Raw genomic sequence first — 18,132 nt, forward strand, 5'->3', positions numbered from 1 at the left:
CTCAATACACTTTTTGTTCTGACTGTTCAAAAGAAATTTTGAGCTCTTAATTATCTCTGACTACATGAACAATCGTAAAAGGTTAAGCACTGGGAGAGAACCACATTCCCAGCCCCTGGTATCTACCTGCACACCCAGCTGTCCTGTCCTGAGGAACTACCACCATCGACTTCTAAGCCAACCAGAAAACTGTACTAAATGGGTGACAGATGGTGTAGCCCAGCAAACTCAGCTGTTCCCAGTCTTCTGCCTTTGGCCAACGCACACTGCTTGTTTGTATATTCTCCACTTGAGTGAGCCGACAGTGGAGCTCTCCGTATTATAGCAACATCCCACCTGGGCACACGGAACCCCCAGCTCGCCCCACTCCTTCCCTCTGGCTCTGTCTACTAAAACACCATCACATCACTACTTACTATTCACTGATGCTCTTCTCAAACTACAGTTGACATTCTGACACCAAATGTTAAAAAATTTTAAAAATTACAGCCTGTCATGACCATTGGAAAAGCCAGTTATCTTGTAATTATTTTCTTTTTCAAATTTAAAGCTAATAAATCTTGCCGTATTTACTTTTACAAGCATGTAAAGAAACTAATTGAAGAAAAATCCCTTCCCAGTAAGTGATATATATGAAAACAATGTTTAAGAAAAATTATAATCAATGTATTCACAATCCATATAATAACAAAATTATACTCAAACACATTCTTTTGGGTTTTGTTTGTTTTGACATAGGGTCTCACTATGTAGCCCTGGATGGCCTGGAACTCAGAGACCTGCCTGTGCCTGCCTCCAAAGTGCTGGGATTAACCATGTTGGGCCACCACACCCAGCTACACACTTCTTCATTTTTAAAAACTATCCCAGAGAACTTCATATTAGACATGTCTGCTAAGCAAAGTGGAGTTCAAACATTTCACAGAAGGGACAGTGCCTCTGACACTTAAAACACCACAGGAAAATCGGGTGCCTGCCTTAGTTTTTGTTTAATTCCAAGAGTAATCCAGCATAACTAGCAGTGGTTTAACTATCAGGAGCCAGCTACCATCAGTTAAATACACTGCTCTTACTCAGTAGTTAGGAGAGACCAGTGACACATCCAGAGTGAACAGACGGCAAGGGGGAGAAAGGAAAGGAGATCATCAAGGACTTTGCTCTTCTAAGCTTTTAGAACTATCACTGTCAGGAAATTAACAGCGCTTTTTAAATAAATCAGTTAGTGAAACTCTTCTACAGAAGAGAAACACATTATTTAAACTTCAAGTCTGAACTCCACCTCAATTAATTCTTCAGAAATATTTGTTGTTTCTTGGATCTATGACCTCACTAGGCTCTCTTCTCAATCCCGCAGGCGCTCTTGCACAAGTTCCCTTCACCAACAGAATAAACCCCGGGCTTCATAACCTCACGGTATGGAAGGCTTATGGAGAGGTTTGTAATGGTGGTCATCAGCCTAAAACCGCGGAACTGGAATAACTTCCCTGCACAGCAATACGAAAATTGTAGGTTGCTTTAAAAGAAATTCTACAGAGTTAGCTTATCTACAACCAATTAAATAATATGTACGGATTTATCAGGAGCATGGACAGGCAGGTGGCAATGATGATACCTTTCTTAAAATGACTAAGTGCACTAAAATTACCCCCAGTTTTCCCATCAGCCACCGCCTCTATCTTCCCATTCAGACATTAGAAATGTGGCTGGGGGCTGGAGAGATGGCTCAGCAGTTAAGAGCATTGTCTGCTCTTCCAAAGGTCCTGAGTTCAATTCCCAGCAACCACATGGTGGCTTACAACCATCTGTAATGAGGTCTGGTGCCCTCTTTTGGCCTGCAGGCATACATGTAGACAGAATATTGTATACATAATAAATAAATAAATAATAAATAAATAGATTTAAAAAGAAAAACAAACACAAAAAAATAAGTGATGTGGCTGAGTTGTCTTGTCTCTATCTCATGGAATGACAAGATACTTTTAAAATTTCTGATTACATTTTGTAGTATAAAAATAAAATTATAAAACTGTTGAATTTTTATTTTTTAAAAAAAAGTTGAAGAGCTGGCTCAAAAGTTCAGAGCACTCGCTGTTCTTGCAGAGGGTCCACACAGTGGCTCGCAACTTCATGTAACTCCAGTTCCTGGTGACCTAATGCCCTCTTCTGGCCTCCACAAGCACTGTATGCACATGAACCCACACAGGCACACACACACATGCACGCACATGAAAAACAAACAAAAAAAAAAAAACATTAAAAATTGTATTATATACCTGTTGTTCTTTCCAGCCAATATTCATAACAATGAGACATTACATTTATTCATATTGGTCCTTTTAACTTTAAAAGATACTTTTATTTATTGTGCACACATGCGCGCGCGCGCACACACACGCACGCACGCACGCACACACGCATGTAACTCCAGTTCCTGGTGATCTACACACGGTACTACACATGTATGGATGCCAGAGGGCAGCCTGTAGGAGTCAGTTCTGTTCCCTCTTCAAGTGGATTCTGGGAAATGGAATCTATCATCAGGTTGTGCATCAGGGGCCTTTTACCCAGTGAGCCATCCTGCTGACGCTGCAGACTTCTTTTTAAATAAGACTAAGAACACAGACCTTCCCCAGGCTGAGGGTGGTCTGTCTTCCTTTGGGAAGAACTGCAAGCAGGGCAGACCTTTAAAAACGGTGCTAATGCACACTGCTAAACAGCAGACTGGGAGTAAAACAGACACATTTCTCAGTTCTTGGCACCTGCTCTATCTAACGCTGAGCACATGACTCTTTGACTTCTCTGAAGAGAGACACAAAAGACAAGAGCTGTGCCATTCCTTCATCAGCACCCTCGGGGCTGTCGCAGTGCTAGATGAATGCATGTGGCAGCTGCATCGAATGTCCACTGCTGCTCCCCATGCTCCTTTTGGATTTCTGTTCTCTGCTCCCTCTTTCCTTCTCTTGTCTACGTCCTTCTGCAATAACTGAAGTGGTCATATTGCAGTGCTGGCAATCAGGACCTTGCTGCTCTCTGGCTTACAATATTGAAGTACCACAGTTCTATTATTTGTCAGTCTGGATAGAATTGTACTTTACATTTTAACTAAAAGTCCATAGCCCCAGCATTTAGAAGGAAGATCAAGAGTTCTGAGCAGCCAGACTTCTCTAAAAACACTAAAATTTTAAAAAGATTAAAAGCAGTGATAGAAAAACACACACAAAATGGTCTATGATATAACAAGAAAAATGAATCTTCTAATTTCTAATATACAGGACTAGCTTGATATTCTCAGGGGACACCTAAAAACTAACAGCCAGCAAATTAAATTAAATGAACTCCTATTAACGATTTTAGGTGGGACATTAAATACACAACAAAATGTTTCATCCAAATTAAAAAGAGCATTACAAGGGTCATCTTAAACCCCGAGAAACATGCAAATCATAGCTTGCTTTGGGACTCTCCTAGTAAGACTTTTGAGTCAGGCTGTAAAAGGTTTTAGAGCAACTCCTGATAACAGTGACAGACCAATGAACAAAGGTCAGAGTTACCGAAGGTGGCTTAAGGTATTCTTGACCAGAATCAGAAATTAAGAAACTTATGGGTAGCTAGGTGGTGGTAGTGGCTCATGCCTTTAATCCTAGCACTAGGAGGCTGAGGCAGTCAAATCTCTTGAGTTTGAGACTAGCCTGGTGTACAGAGCGAGTTCCTGGACAGCCAGGCTACCCAGAGAAAATGTGTATTGGGACATCCCCCACCCAAAAAAGAAAAGAAACTTATGGGTAACTTGAGGAACTAAGAGTAACACTGAACAGGAGACTGAGTAATAAACACAAAAGAATGTGAAAAATAATACAGTTTCAATCAGTCTTATTTCTTAATGAAAACTTGAAGGACTGAGTTTGCTATGCAGCATTTTTCTTAAACAGAACAAAATAATATGCAATAAAAAATATGTACTCCCTAAAAAGGAAAAGGAAGCTATGTGTGATTGCACACGCCTAGAATCCCAGCATCTGATAGGTGGAAACAGGAAGTTCATAAGTTCAAAGCTAGCCTGAGTTATAGTAACTCCTGCCTTAAAACAAATTAATTTATTTAAAAGGAAAACTATATTTTAAATAAATTATTTATGTCTTCAGAGAAAGTTCGAAATGATAGAGAGCAAGTCATTGGCAGTAGAACTATAACGAAAATATAGCTTAAAATATTAACAAAGGAAAATTCAAAGAAAACACACCTGATGAAAAGTAAGAAAGAATATGGACAAACAGGCATTTTATTAGCAAAACAAATACTCTAAAAATAATTAATTTTTACACAAATTCCACTTTAATTTAAATAAGAGCACTTGCAACATCTATGCTAACAACTGAGGATGACATGTTTGAGATGACCTGTCACCCAATCAAAGAAGCAGAGGACATACTTACGATTCAATCACTTACAATTATTTTTGAAAATTCAAGAACTGGAGAGATACCAGAAGACTGGAAAAAAGCAAGTGTGGTACTGATCTTCCATAAAGGTAAGAAAAGAGAGAGTAGAAAGTTACCATGCTGTGAGTCTGACATCAGCGACCAAAGGACTAAGAGAAAACCTGTAACTATACAGAGGAAAATAAGGACATAGCAAGTGACACGTTAAAAACCAAACAGTCTGCCAAAATCACTGGCTTTTGTGTTTCTCAGAAAATTAAGTGAGCATATTAAGCTCTTAGGGAAATGGCACCACCTTGTCCTCCTATCAGTTCATTTAATAACAAAAAAAAAGTATACAAAGAAACAACTTAGTAATTTTCATGTGCCCATGATTCCATGAGGGATACTAATGATATCCTGAAACATTTACAGCCCCACAGTGCAGCCACATCAGCCAAGAACAGGTCTTGGAGCTACTGAGGAGTCCTGAAGGCAAGCATGTCTAAGTATTCTTAACTCTAAAGATGGAACAGTCATCTGCCAATTTATCTGGAGACAAGATTATCAATTTTAAACATCCATAAAACTGAGCACAGCGATAAACTTTTTCCTCCACTACACTTTCTTGGAAGACATCTTTCCATGGCTACATATGGCTTCAAATCAGTTTCTCTTACCCACACTGCTGCTATTGGTTTCTTACCAAAACCTTCAGGGCACCCCCAGAATGCATAAAAAGTCTTTTCTGAACAATTCTAAGTGAACAATACTGACACTATAGATTCACCATGAATAAGACATATTGAATTTTTTTCAGAGTACTATACTATAAAGTCTGTTAAATACTTATTTCTTATTTTATCTCAATTGATTATGACACTGTAAATAGTTATAGGCAAAGCTCAGTCCCAGAATCCCAGCACGTGGGGGATTGAGGCAGGAAGACAGCTGAAAGTACAAGGCTAGCCTGGACTACAAAGTAAAACCTTGTCTTAAAATAAAAGAGAGAAGAAAGATCATGAGCTAGACTAACCCTGAACCTATTTCACAAGTGCTTACCGAACATTCAAATCTTCCAACAGTATTTTTTCTTTTCTTTTTTATTGAAACTAAGTTTTTTTTTTCCATACAATATATTCTGATTGCAGCTTCAACTCCTCCGACTCTTCCCGATAGTATTTTTAATTAGGATTCTAACCCACTCCTCTACCTTACAAATACTACTACATTTTTCTATTAAGTTATAGTACTATTTGAAAAGAGGAGACACGTAATCTGAAAATCACACAGGGTGGTGATGTAGTGGAAATGAAGCACTAACAAGTGTTAACAGAGCAAGTTCTGAGTCCTGACTCTACAGTTTCCTAACAGACTCCCACAGCTGTACTCAGGCTGGTTCACTGTCCCTGCTTTCATTTCCCTATCAACAGGAGGGGCCACTAATTAATGGTAGCTGTTCAATTTCCTTTCTAGATCCGGAGCCTTGGAAAGCCAGAATTCACTTTCTTTAATCCCAAGCACAGTACTTCACAGATAAGTCATGCTGATGGATTTTAAAAAGAGAAAAAAGACTGACGAATAATACTATAAGCCACGTGCAGTTTTTCTTGGGAATAAAAAACCAAGAAAAAGGCACAAGCATTAAACTTAACACTCTTTTTAAAAGAAAACTAACAATAAGTTGATGAACTCTGAAGAAGATAATGGATGGTATAAAAATGGTAAAAGCAGTAACAAAACGTGGCAAAATACAGCCAACAAACAGATCAGAGGAAAACCCTGTATGGATGTTCAGAAAACAGTTGGCTTTGTGCCTACAGCAAAGAATGTAAGCTGCACCTAGTAACTACCTTGGTAGCCAAGAGTCAAAAGAAAGCTTCCCTCCACCAAAGATTATAATGGTTAAACACAACTCTAATCAAACAAACTACTAAAACTGTTTCTATTTTAAAAATTTATACAGGAAATAGTTTAATAGTTAAGTTTTTGTTTTGTTTAAAAAAAGAAAAGTGAATGACAAATTCTAAATTGCTCACCCAGAGATAGGGCAGAAATGGGCTGTTTCACTCAACAGGAGAATCAAAAATTAAGATCAGTACAGATATCAGCACTAAAATTCATGACTGGGCACAACTGCTTAGTTCTTAAGATGAAACTCTCTGCACTCTTCCACTGACAGGACAAAATATAAGCATGGACTTCATAAAGTGATAATGGAACAATTTAGCTGGGCAGTGGAGACTCACGCCCAGTACTAGGGAGGCAGAGGCAGGCAGATGTCTGAGTGTGAGGCCAGCCTGGTCTACAGAGTTCCAAGACAGAGAACCCTGTCTCAAAAAACCAAAGAAGAGGGAAAAATCATGAAAACCTGAGTTTGCTGGCCTTTGTAAACTAGTTAGCACTAACTGATTAGCTCACAACATGAGTGACACCGAAAGTACACTTAGAAATCCACTGTAGCTGCACACTGTAAACTGTGTCTTTAGGTTTATACGCCCTCACACTTCCAGCTCCTCCTGAAGTCAAACACACACAGGGGAAGGCCATAGAATTCTGTCACTTCTTGGGTGGGACTCAGGAAATGGGGGCCAAGAGAGATTTGTGCTTACAGTTTTTGCTTGACATGTTTAACTTTTCTAAGTATTTTTTTTTATAAAAACATCAAGGCTTCATGGAAAAATATTCAGAAATCACAAGTTATACATATTTTTCAAAAAATTATATGCAAAGTCACCAGGTTTACTCTTTAAAGATTATCTATGAAATCCTAAAATATACCAAAAAAGAGTTGGCATTGCTGAAACTACTCATACCCCATTCCAAGCAAAATGAATTGTAGCCAAATTTGTAACATCATTAAGGGTAAAGTGCCAGGCAGCAAAAAGCCCTGCAAACAGAGATTGTTGACATACTGGGGGAAAAATGAGCCCCTTAACAAAAAATAAAGCAAGACACTGAGGGCATTCCACACCCATCCTGCCACCGTGCTCATGACTCGGCTTCTAAGAAAGCAAACTTAAGGTTTGCAAACAGAGGCAACTCAGTTAGCTGGGCTACTTGAAGGCTTTTTATTTGTTTTTATTATTCTCAGGTGGGAGTATGCCATAGAATGAGCACACACAGAAGACAACTCTTGGGGAGTGGATGCTGTCCCTCCACCTTTATGTGGGTTCCAGGAATTTCAGTCAGGTCAGCAGGCCTGCACAGGCAGGGACTTTCTTTTACCCTCAAGGCCATTCTTCAAGTTGTCAGTTAGGTTATCTCAGCACTTAGGCAAACTGAAACAGAGGAGCAAACATTCTTCCCTGTCCTAGTCTGAGATTACCAACATTCTACCAAATGCAATCGGTTCAGGTAAATTTCCTGGAAGTACGCTCTATGTGCAAGCAGGAGAAAGTAAAATTAACCGTCTAAGTTTATAAGCTGATCATTTAAGCACACACTTCTCCTAACAACTTCTGATTATGCAATGTTTTCTAAACAAACCCACTATGCTCTACTGATATGACCTGACCTCTGCACAGCAAACAAGCTGACAAATTAACACTCAACGAGATCTGCATGATAAACTATTCACACCAACGTTTTTAGCTCGCATCAAATGAAACAAAACAACCTTTGAAAGAATGGGTTCCACGGTGTCCTGACAAAATCCCTTAAACTGCATTTGCTAAACGGTCTTTGTATAAGTGATTTCTACTGCCAGGTGATGTCCAGTAGAAGGAATCACATGCTCAATTTTGCTGAAGTTGCTCAAAGTATACGCAAAATTATCCAATTTAAAAAGTTGAAAGTCTACCAAGATTGAAAGACCCTCAGAGAGGACCTTTCCTCCGATGATGAAGACCCCAGAACCAGGACACTCTGAGACCAAACCACAGGATGCAATTAGCAAGAGGTTTATTGAGTAGGCACAGGTACCTGCGGGCGGCAAGATCTCTTGAAAGACTTGCGCGCCTGCCAACTGGAAGGCGGGCTTTTTATAGGGAAGAGCAAAAAGCAAGTTTACAGAAGCAAAAGCGTGGTTATCGGAATGAGGCGGGGGGGGGGGGGGCATGAATGGTTTCCTCTCTCAGCATGGATGTCTGGCAACAGTCATCCTGTTCCTATCTTTATAGATATCCTGTTTTGCAGTCAACCTGCTTTGTTGATGTCCTCTCTTATAGACATCCTGCTCTCTCAAGCACATGGGATGTTCTTACGAGAGCAGGCTGGCTGCTGATCCGGAGAATTTTTTTTTTAAGCAAACAGGACGTTCCCCCGGGAGCATGCTAGCTGCGGGTTTTGAGGAGGGGGTCTGTAGGGTCTTTCAAGAATAACCTGAATTCGTTCTTCTTTACTGTATTCCCCAAGCTAGTGCTTGGTTTGTGGCAAATGCTGAAGAAGGGGGGAGAAAAAAGACGGTGACTATAGAACCCCTTCAGCATGCTCACCTAACAGTGCATGAAGAAGATAAGGAAGCTCCTCTAAATTTCACTCAAACAGCACCCCACTCTTAGTAAAAACTGCACAGATGCTGATGTCCGACGCTGACGAGAAACTTTATTACAAAAAGAGGTGACAGGACAAAAGGCTATTGCAGCATGGCACAGAAGGTGATCAGGCAGTGACAAATTTCGTTCTCTCACGCCAACTCTTGTCATGAGCACATTTTTACACACACTACTCTGGGCTTTACAACTCTATGCTACAATGATTATTTATTCATTGGGCAGCTCCTGTGACTACACTCTGTGCTGGACACCCTGGAGATGCCAAGGTGAAACAGACAACTGATCCTGACCTAAGAGTTTCCATCTATTTGAATTGAGATCAACATCTGTCTAGAACAGTGGTTTCTCAGCCTATGGGTCACAACCCCTTTGAGGTCAAATGACCTTTACACAGGGGTTATCTAAGACCATCAGAAAACACAGCTGTTTACATTATGAGTCCTAAGACTAGCAAAATTACAGTAACAATGAAAATAATTTTATGGTTGGGGTCACCACAACATGAGGTGTATTAAAGGGTCGCAGCTTTAGGAAGGTTGAGAACCACTGGTCTAGAGGATCTGATTTGAACAGAGAATGATGCAATGAGAAAGGCACCAGAAGACTCGGAGGAAAAGAGGGTAAGAGAGATTTTAAGGAGGAGCATTGGGGAATCCAGGCTCTGGACAGAGGCAGGAGTCTGTATTAGAGTAGTGGGGCTGTGGCTCATCAAATGTCATGTTCGAACTCTTCTTTCATGGCAACTATTCAGGGCTAAGCAAGTCAACAAAAGATTCTATAGAACTTCAGGAATTAGGGACAGCAAGGAAGCTTTATCCACCTGAGCCTGAAGAAAGAGCAAGGGCTGGACCCAACAGCAAAGGACAACTGGCTTCAAACAGAGACGGGCAGGAGCAGTGACACTTATTCTTGTTCCCTTCTTCAATCTCCTGTCACTGCCTCCCATGGGCTAAAGCCAAACAAAAGCCCAAGAATAAAGAGCCTGTAACACTGGCTCCTGGGGCACAAAGAGAACAGAGAATGATTCTGGGAGAAGGGAGAGCACAGCAAACACAGACTGATTTCAAAGGAAACAAAATTAGCGGCTGAATCAAGAAAATTCCTAAAGCTTGAGCGGCTAGGTGAGCAATGGGTAGAGATGTGCCAAGAGCACCAGGAAACATCCTGGACGTAGGCTCAATCCCTACTTATTACAGACTTGGTAAATCACTTGGTTTCTGGAAGACACCTTCCATTACTTATAAAAGGTGGTGGTGAGAGGTGGGGGAGAACGGCCATCATTTAAATTTTAGGCTTCCTTCCTTCCTGTTCTAGGATTTCCTGAAGCAAATGCATCCAGGTTAATGACTGTTCATGCAGAGAGTAAAAGCTCCATCACACTGGGCGGATCTACCACTCATTTACATAAAAACAGGAAGTTGCAGTTTCCAACTATACAAGGGAGTCTGACAAAGAATGCTAAAACTCAAGCACCTATTGTTCCTTCCTTGTAACCTTGAATCTTACAAATATAACAGCAACCAGAGTTTAAAACAAGCTCTAGAATACCAAGAATGCAAAGAAAGATAAGCAACTCAGCCGAAGATTCACATACTAGAAAAACAAAACGAGCTGTAGTCCATATAATTCGGCCAAGTTCTTCAAATTGTCCCCAGAAATGTCAATACTGTCACCCTCTTGTCTGTCTGTCTGTCCGTCTGTCTGTCTGTCTCTCTCTCTCTCTCTCTCACACACACACACACACACAGAAAGGGAGAGAGAGGGGGGGGCTTCTTTAAGGATAATGGACGAAACAGTAAATAGAACCCAGCATTACCCAACCAATGTTAAACTAAAATTTCACCCCTTCCTAAGTTCCCTTGACTGCTCTAGCCAATAACATGCTTTGTCCCATGATACTGTGCACCGAAACCAATCTGTGTTAGTATTGCTACTGGTATTATTTCAACATCAGAAATCATACAGAAGTCACATAGATACAGAATCTGCCTGCCACCCCAGCACTGTCTCTAAACATTTTCTCCAATTCCCTGTGATACTTTAAGTAATCAGTTCAGTCTAGTGATCTAAGATATATTTTAATTCACAGGAAAAGGAAATCTAGTTCCAATACAACTGAGTAAAAGGTTTGTATGCTTAGGTTATTATAATGGTTCATATTTGGACCATTTATGTCAGGCCCAAAGGAAACTCCATTTGCCCAAATGCTGCTGGTTAGACAAAAGCCAACATTCTTCAGGAATTTATGAAGCTAGTTTCCTTCTACCAAAGGAGGAGTCATTTCCCCTACTAACACCAGTAGAAGGGACAAATGCTGTGTGTGGTGCCTATTAGCATACCCGAACACATGCTCGCTTCTAGGCTTCCTCAGTATCACAAGTAACTGTTATACACACCAGTGTCCATGCTAACATCCTAGCTTTTTCTACCCGCACACACCCTAAACTTCCTCCAGCTCAGGGGCTTCCTTCCCTCAGCTTCTTTCTCCTCACACCCCTGCTAGGTCAGCTATGCACTCTCTTGATTCTTTCTGTCTTTGTCTCTTGCTCTCCTCTGCACCCTGCTCTGCTCCTGCTCCTCTCATGGCGAGGTCCAATCCACTGGCCATGTCCAGTCCACTACTTTCTCTCTCTGCTCTGAAATGTTCCAGAAGCCTCTGGCTATTCTCCCCTACATATACAATAAAAACCCTTCCCTTAACCATACCATAAGCGGTCGTGTCGTCAGTTTATACAACTTACCCATTTGCTAAACACCTACGATGTTCTACTGGGGCTCAGAAAGCCAAACCCCAATATAGCACTTGTGAATGCTGCACCCCTGAAATGAAGGACACCAGAAGGGCTCAGAAACAGCCTCTGAATTCCTCGTGCTTCCCTTTCCTCCCAAGTAGCTGGAGAAGCTACAACTCCTTTACCCACAGTCAGCCTTAAGAACCAGACCCACACTGGGCAGTGGGGATTTCTCTTGTTAACTTGTTTTGTTTATAGGGTACCAGATGTGACCTCATGAGTAAGGAAACGTAAGAGACCACTCTACATGGCCAGACACTCTATTGGTGACAAAGTTTAACACAAACCTTGATTTCCAGCAAATTATGGCCTAACAAGAGTCAAAGAGGTGAAAAAAATTTACAGTTAGCAAAGCCATAAGAGCTATGGACAAATTCTGTGACGGCACACAAAGTCATCCACTGCCTTGCTTTAGGCAGCAAGGGGAGGGGACTAGACTCAGCACTAGAGTCCAAGACAAAGTTTAACCACCTGAAATGTGGGTGGTAATGGAACAGGAGAGAAGGCGGTGTGAAGAGAAAGAACTGAGGCCAGACACGCTCTGGGGAGAAACCGCTCACAGGGAACACCTGGAGCAGAGCGCCTACAACTGGCCCTGACTGTGGAGGGCCTTAAAGGCCTGCCAGGAGCTGGGCTAGGAAAGGCACCCGAGACAGAAGCGTGGCAGTGACTCAGTCAGTGTGTTTTTGAGTAAAGAGGATGGGTGTGGCTCACACACTAGGTCAGATTTCCTAAAAGTGTAGCAGAGAGATGATGGTCTCAGAGCAGTATCAAATCCAGAGATATTAAAAATCCAAGAGACATTAATATTACAAAGGGTGACAGAGCATTAGACACAGAGAGTAAGGTGGATAGAAACAGCTATGAATGGAAATGGCCCTATGGTAGATCTCATTAAAATATTTAAAGAGGGGGACTAGCTTCAGAAATAGCAGTGACTGCTAAATCTTTATTTAAAAAAATTCAAAATATATATTATAATGTATTGGTACTATACATTATAGTACCAATAAAATCTTTGCCTTGTGGTGTAAGAATCACTACAATCATCAGTCACTTCTCCACTGTGCAGCATCTAGTGATGGAAGTTAACACATCCCAGAGGCCATCCCGGAATATTTTAGAATAAATGCATGACTGTGGATTGCTTTGTCATCATCACTACCTTTCTAAATCAAGAGTGCAAAACACGGGTGTGGTGGTGCATGTATGTAACCCCTGCAGGAAGGTCAAGAGTTCAGGTACCAAGACCCTCTTTCAAAAAAGTGCAAACCACACAACTGGCTTTCCAATAAACAGAACACAGTGAGATCACAGAAAACAAATGAATCTACACTGAACTAAATTCCTTGCTGATCTTCAACTTGACTGTGCCCAAAATAGTTTTCAGTCTCTTATTTACTAAGACATGCTTCAAATACAATGTCATCCCTGTCCAAACCAAACTCAGGGTACTCAGGAAACACCCAACTTAAAAAGAGTGTTTCTTGTTTAAATTCTCAAACTAAAATTCCATTTTTAGTGATGTATGCCTACTCTGGAGTAGGGAAAACCATCTGGCTTTTATTTAAGTAATCTCTTGTAGAGATGCACCAAAAATAAAATTAAAAAAAATCCCAAGTAAAAGTAAAGGACAAGAAATGTTAGTACTGGTCACTAAAGAGCTCTAGTACTTGTTCCAGCACGGGGGTGTTCTGAAGGATGACTGATGAGTAACTTCATCAGAGTTCCCCTTTTAAGTCGCTGGGAAGGCTTTTTAAACTGCAACTACCACTTTAAGACTCTTCCCAGCGTCCCCGGTGAGAAACCTGGAAATAGTTATCTGGCATTCAATTTCTTTAAAAACAGCTAACAAGTAAAACAATCTGATCACGGAAAACCAAGTCTTCAAATTAGAAAATGTTCTTTTTCAACCTAACTCTCAATTTCTCCAGATTGGAGCCTTCCAGCTGTATTAATCATAGGCAACTTTCCTCAACTGTGCTAAGGCTGACAACCTAAAACCTTCCTTACAGTTGTTCCCTGAACCCCATAAAACTGTACTGAAGTTTCCAAAACATTTCCAGTAGCTACTTAAAAACAATAACAACCTCCTCCTCACCCACCTACAAACAGCAACATCCATAATTGACACACAAATACAGGACCAGGCACCAGCACAACGCAACAACATCCCAAATTCTACTTGGCCTGCAAGTGAAGATTCTACTGACAGGCGCTGGGTCAGAGCTGAGCTCTAAGACGTGAAAGCTCAGCTCTGACTGCTCATTGTGAGTCAACCTTCGAAAGGAGAACCAAGTTCCACAGAGATCTTTCCTAAGCAGGGCAGAGGGTCCCTCCGATGGGTGCCTGGGGGCGTGGGCTTGGGGAAGGCCGCCCCTCGCCCCTGGGACCCGAGGGGTCTACTCACTCCGCAAGCGGCCAGCAGGAGAGCCATTCGCCGCAGCCGGCCGCCGTCCCAGGGGAGGGGAGGGCCTCCTTCCCCGCCCCGGATGCCCCTCCGCGGCCGGCGCCCCAGCTCAGAGCAGCCGGAGGACGCCTCCCCCGCCCTCCCCCTACGCCGCGGCCTAGACGCCGCCCCGATTGGCTGGCCCAGGCAAAGAGGCCCCTGGCGATTGGCCACGGGTCACCTGCATGGGAGGTGAGCGGCTGGCGATTGGCGGTTGGCCTCGTTAGGCGTCAAGGCCCAAGGAGCCCAGGCAGCTCAGGACTCCCACCCGCCTACCCCCCTCCCCCGCCGCGAAATTGGGGGGACGTGGGAGCCAGGGAAACTCGCTTCACCAGCTAGTTCGCCATCACCTTATTTTGGCAGCTCCTGAGCTCAGAAGTTCTATGTTGATTACTGATGGATTTTGCCAGAAAGTTGTTCCTGTCGCTCGAGGAAGGTGGGAGAGGAGGAAACACTACAGCCTACCAGTAAACAAGAATTTGGGTGTCTTTTATTTGTCGGTGGAGCGTCCGTGGGCTTGCTGTTTTGACAGCACCGTAAGGAGTGTAGGTGGTTTGTGAAGAACTTGAAGAATCCAAAAAGTGTAACTGTGAAGTTCAGGCTTGGAGCACCTGGGCAGAGGCCCAAAACGCAGCAAATCACAAACACCAGTGATTGGCTTATCGATCTGGAAAGCAATCTCCTTTTCTATTTTTCCTTGGTATCTCAACCCTTCTAAGGTTCTATGAAACATCCAATTATTAATTTTGTGGCACACTGTTGAAGAAATACTTGCTACACTCAAACTGTACTGCTGTACTCATTGGTATTTTTAACTGATGTAAATGGTTTCGAAGTTCATTCTGCTTCCCCTTTTATAAGCACAGAATTAGTTCTCTCATGATCTCTATCTCAGTAAATGGAACCACCATCATCCACTCTAACCTAGGGGCCTGCCTCCCCTGGTCCCGTACTGAAGTCTATCAACCTAGTTCTGTAACTCTCACTTCCAAGTGCGCTTTCAATCCCACCTCTCCTCATATCCCAAATAATGGCCCCTCTTGGAGTAATTCTCTTACTACAGTCTTCCTGAATCTACCAGTTAGTTCACTCTCAACATAAGGGCCAGAGTGTTATTTCCATAGCATTCTATTACTAATCAAGGAACTTGCTATAGCTTTGCATGGCAAAAAGGGTTTAACTCAACACAACAGTTTTATAGTCCTACCTGCATTTTTCAACTTTTGTACCCCCTATTTTTCTGCCTTCCACACAAAGGCCCTTTTCAAGCTTCTTTAATTTGCCAAGGGCCTTCCAACTTCAGGACCCTGTGACCACTGCTGTTTCTTTCACACTATCTCCTTGACAACACCTTTGACTCTTAATTTACTTCTCACCATCATTTCTAGACAAACAATGTAAATTCTTCCTATTTTAGGTCATCATTAGCCCATGTAACATTTTGTGGAATTTACCACAGCTATAATTTTACTTTATTGAGTTATTTAATAACTTTTTGAGTCTTAATTCAATGTAGTGATTTGGATGAGAATGGCCCCCAAAGGCTAGTATATCTGAACACTTGTTCCCTAGTTGGATCTATCTGGGAAGGATTTTGGAGGTGTGGCCTTTTGGGGAATATTGCTCTGTGAATGTGTGCTTGCCCAGTAGGCCCTGGATTTACTCCTCAGTAAAAAGACTCAAGTCAGGCTATGGCACTTTACTTTCCTGCTGATAAAACACTGGTAAAACAGTGACCAGGAAGCAACCAGGGTGGGAAGGGAAGGGTTTGTTTAGTTTACAGGTTACAGGCCATTATGGGGGAAGCCAGGGAACTCAACCCCAGGACTTGAAACAGAAACCAACAGAGAAATTCCACTTCCTGCTTGCTCCCAGTGCTTGCCCAGCTTGCTGTATTACAACCTGCCCAAAGGCAGTACCACTGCCGTGGCTGCCACTCCCCATCCACTAGCAATCCCAAATGCCCCACAGAGTATAGGCAAGCTAATGCAGGCAGTCTCTCAAAGCTCCCTTTCCCAGATGACTCTAGCCTATCAAGAAAATCTAACCAGCACACATGTACAGACCAAGAAGAAACAAGTTTATTTTTCTAAATATTAGAAGACTATCCCAAAAGGCCAGATAGTTCCAAATGTTACATATAACAACACTTAGGCACTGAACTCAAGAAGATCATCTTTGGCTAAAGGGTGAGTTGGAGGCCAACCCCAGCTACATGAGACCTTGCCTCAAAAAAACTCAAAACAACAACAAAAAAAACCAAAACCTATGTGTTAGGTAAAGATGTGTCACTAGAAATTGAGTAACAAATGTACCATCTGGGTGGGAAACACTGATAATAGGGGAAGCTATGCATATGTGGAACAGGGCTATGATAAATAGGAAATCATTGAACTTCTGGTTTTTTGGGGGAGGGGGGGTGGGGTGCTTTCTCTCTCTCTCTCTCTCTCTCTCTCTCTCTCTCTCTCTCTCTCTCTCTCTCTCTCTCTCTTTTTGCTTTGAACCTAAAACTACTCTAAAATACATGGTGCTTGTTGTATTTTAAGCCAAACCAATTTCTCTAGGCATTGACCTAGCAACAGAAGCCAAATGACCAGAGCAGGTAAAAGACAACTCGATTTTCAAAAGCAGTCTATACAACCTCAGTATTTTAGCCTAAGTCTTCAAAAATTTTAAACTGAAGTCAGCCAGTCAATTCCTATGTAGGAATGTAGGCCAGGTGGAGTACCTATGTCACCTGGCACATGGAAGAAGCTGCCATGTTTCACCAGGGGAAACTGTAACCAACACATTCTCAGAAGGAAATATTCTGTTCAGAATTAGAATTAGCAGCCTTTCCACAGGCCCACAATGCCTGCAATAGTGCAAAGTCTTGCTGTGTCCTCAGCTTCTCATCACAAGGGACTAGCATAACAATTAGGAGCTTAAAAATGTCTGTTGGGGTAATGAAATGCCAGGCACTGTACTGTAACAGCCTCAATACACTGTGTGGGGGGGGGGAAGGTGAAAAAAACAGTCTAGGGTACACAACAGGGAAGTCAGAGGACAAGAGACCAGTTTTTCCTCTATGAGTCTTTAGTACCATTCAATTTTTAATATTATATTTGATGTATACAATTGCCCTAATTTTTATAGGGAAGATTCTGCATTGGCCACTTTATTCTGAAAGAACTTCTAGATTTCATTTTTAAAAACATTACTAAATAAGTACAGGCCTTTGCCACTGGGCTGAGCTTACATGAGTCTTAGTTTAGACTCCACTGCTTTGTGTCGGTTGCATTTCATTTGGAAGCTCCCTTGAATGACTTTAAACCTGAGGCATTTACATCTTGTTCTATATTTGCCTACATAAAGTGATTCACAATAAAAAAAAATGTGAAAAAAGGGTAGGAAAGGCTAAGAGAAAGGAAAGAAAAAAGAGAGAGAAAAGCCTACAGTTAACATAGAATAACTGCAGGAAAACGTTGCTTCACGGGATTTAAATGGACAGAAATTTCTGTTATATTTCCCATCTCCATTCTACTCTAATTACAATGTGCTCATAAATTAGCAGAGATGACCCAGAAAAACAAGGACTAGAATTAAGATGAAGAAAGGGTAAAGAAAGCTTTAGATGAAATGACAGTCGGAATAGAAGACTATGTGCAAGCACTGCAGGTTAGAGATTCCAAATTACCATCACACAACTGCTTTGCTGAGGTTTTAAAGCCACTTTAAAGATGAAGAAACTGAGGTTAAAGCTAGGGAGGCATAATGGTGCACACCTTTAATCCCAGCACTTGGGAGGTAGTGGCAGGCGGATCTCTGTAAATTCAAGGCCAGCCTCATTTATATAGGGAGTTCCAGAATAGTCAGACCTACAGAGAGAACCTCATCTCAAATCCTGTCCCCTAAAAAAAGAAAGAAAGGGAGGGGGAAGGAGGGAGGAAGAAAGAAAAAGAAAGGAAGAAAGGAAGGAAGGAAGGAAGGAAGGAAGG

The 18,132-nt window shown here is 41.9% G+C and overlaps 1 protein-coding gene across 31 annotated transcripts in view; it reads right to left on the reverse strand.

Moving 5' to 3' along the window:
* The window catches only part of Osbpl9 (oxysterol binding protein like 9), a 137,089-nt gene that overhangs the window by 47,357 nt on the left and 71,600 nt on the right, over window positions 1–18,132 (reverse strand). For 14 of the 31 annotated variants that reach the window (XM_075946314.1, XM_075946311.1, XM_075946310.1 and 11 more), the window contains one exon: window positions 4,449–4,517. The exons of 13 other annotated variants lie outside the window; for them this stretch is intronic. In XM_075946314.1, coding sequence (XP_075802429.1) covers window positions 4,449–4,517 — 69 coding nt within the window. Of the gene's footprint in view, window positions 1–4,448; window positions 4,518–14,116; window positions 14,247–18,132 lie in introns of those variants that run through there. 4 more of the 31 variants (XM_075946330.1, XM_075946329.1, XM_075946334.1 and 1 more) reach the window with 3 other exon arrangements.

Source organism: Microtus pennsylvanicus, chromosome 13 (genome assembly GCF_037038515.1).
Source record: "Microtus pennsylvanicus isolate mMicPen1 chromosome 13, mMicPen1.hap1, whole genome shotgun sequence".
NCBI classification, from domain to species: Eukaryota; Metazoa; Chordata; class Mammalia; order Rodentia; family Cricetidae; genus Microtus; species Microtus pennsylvanicus.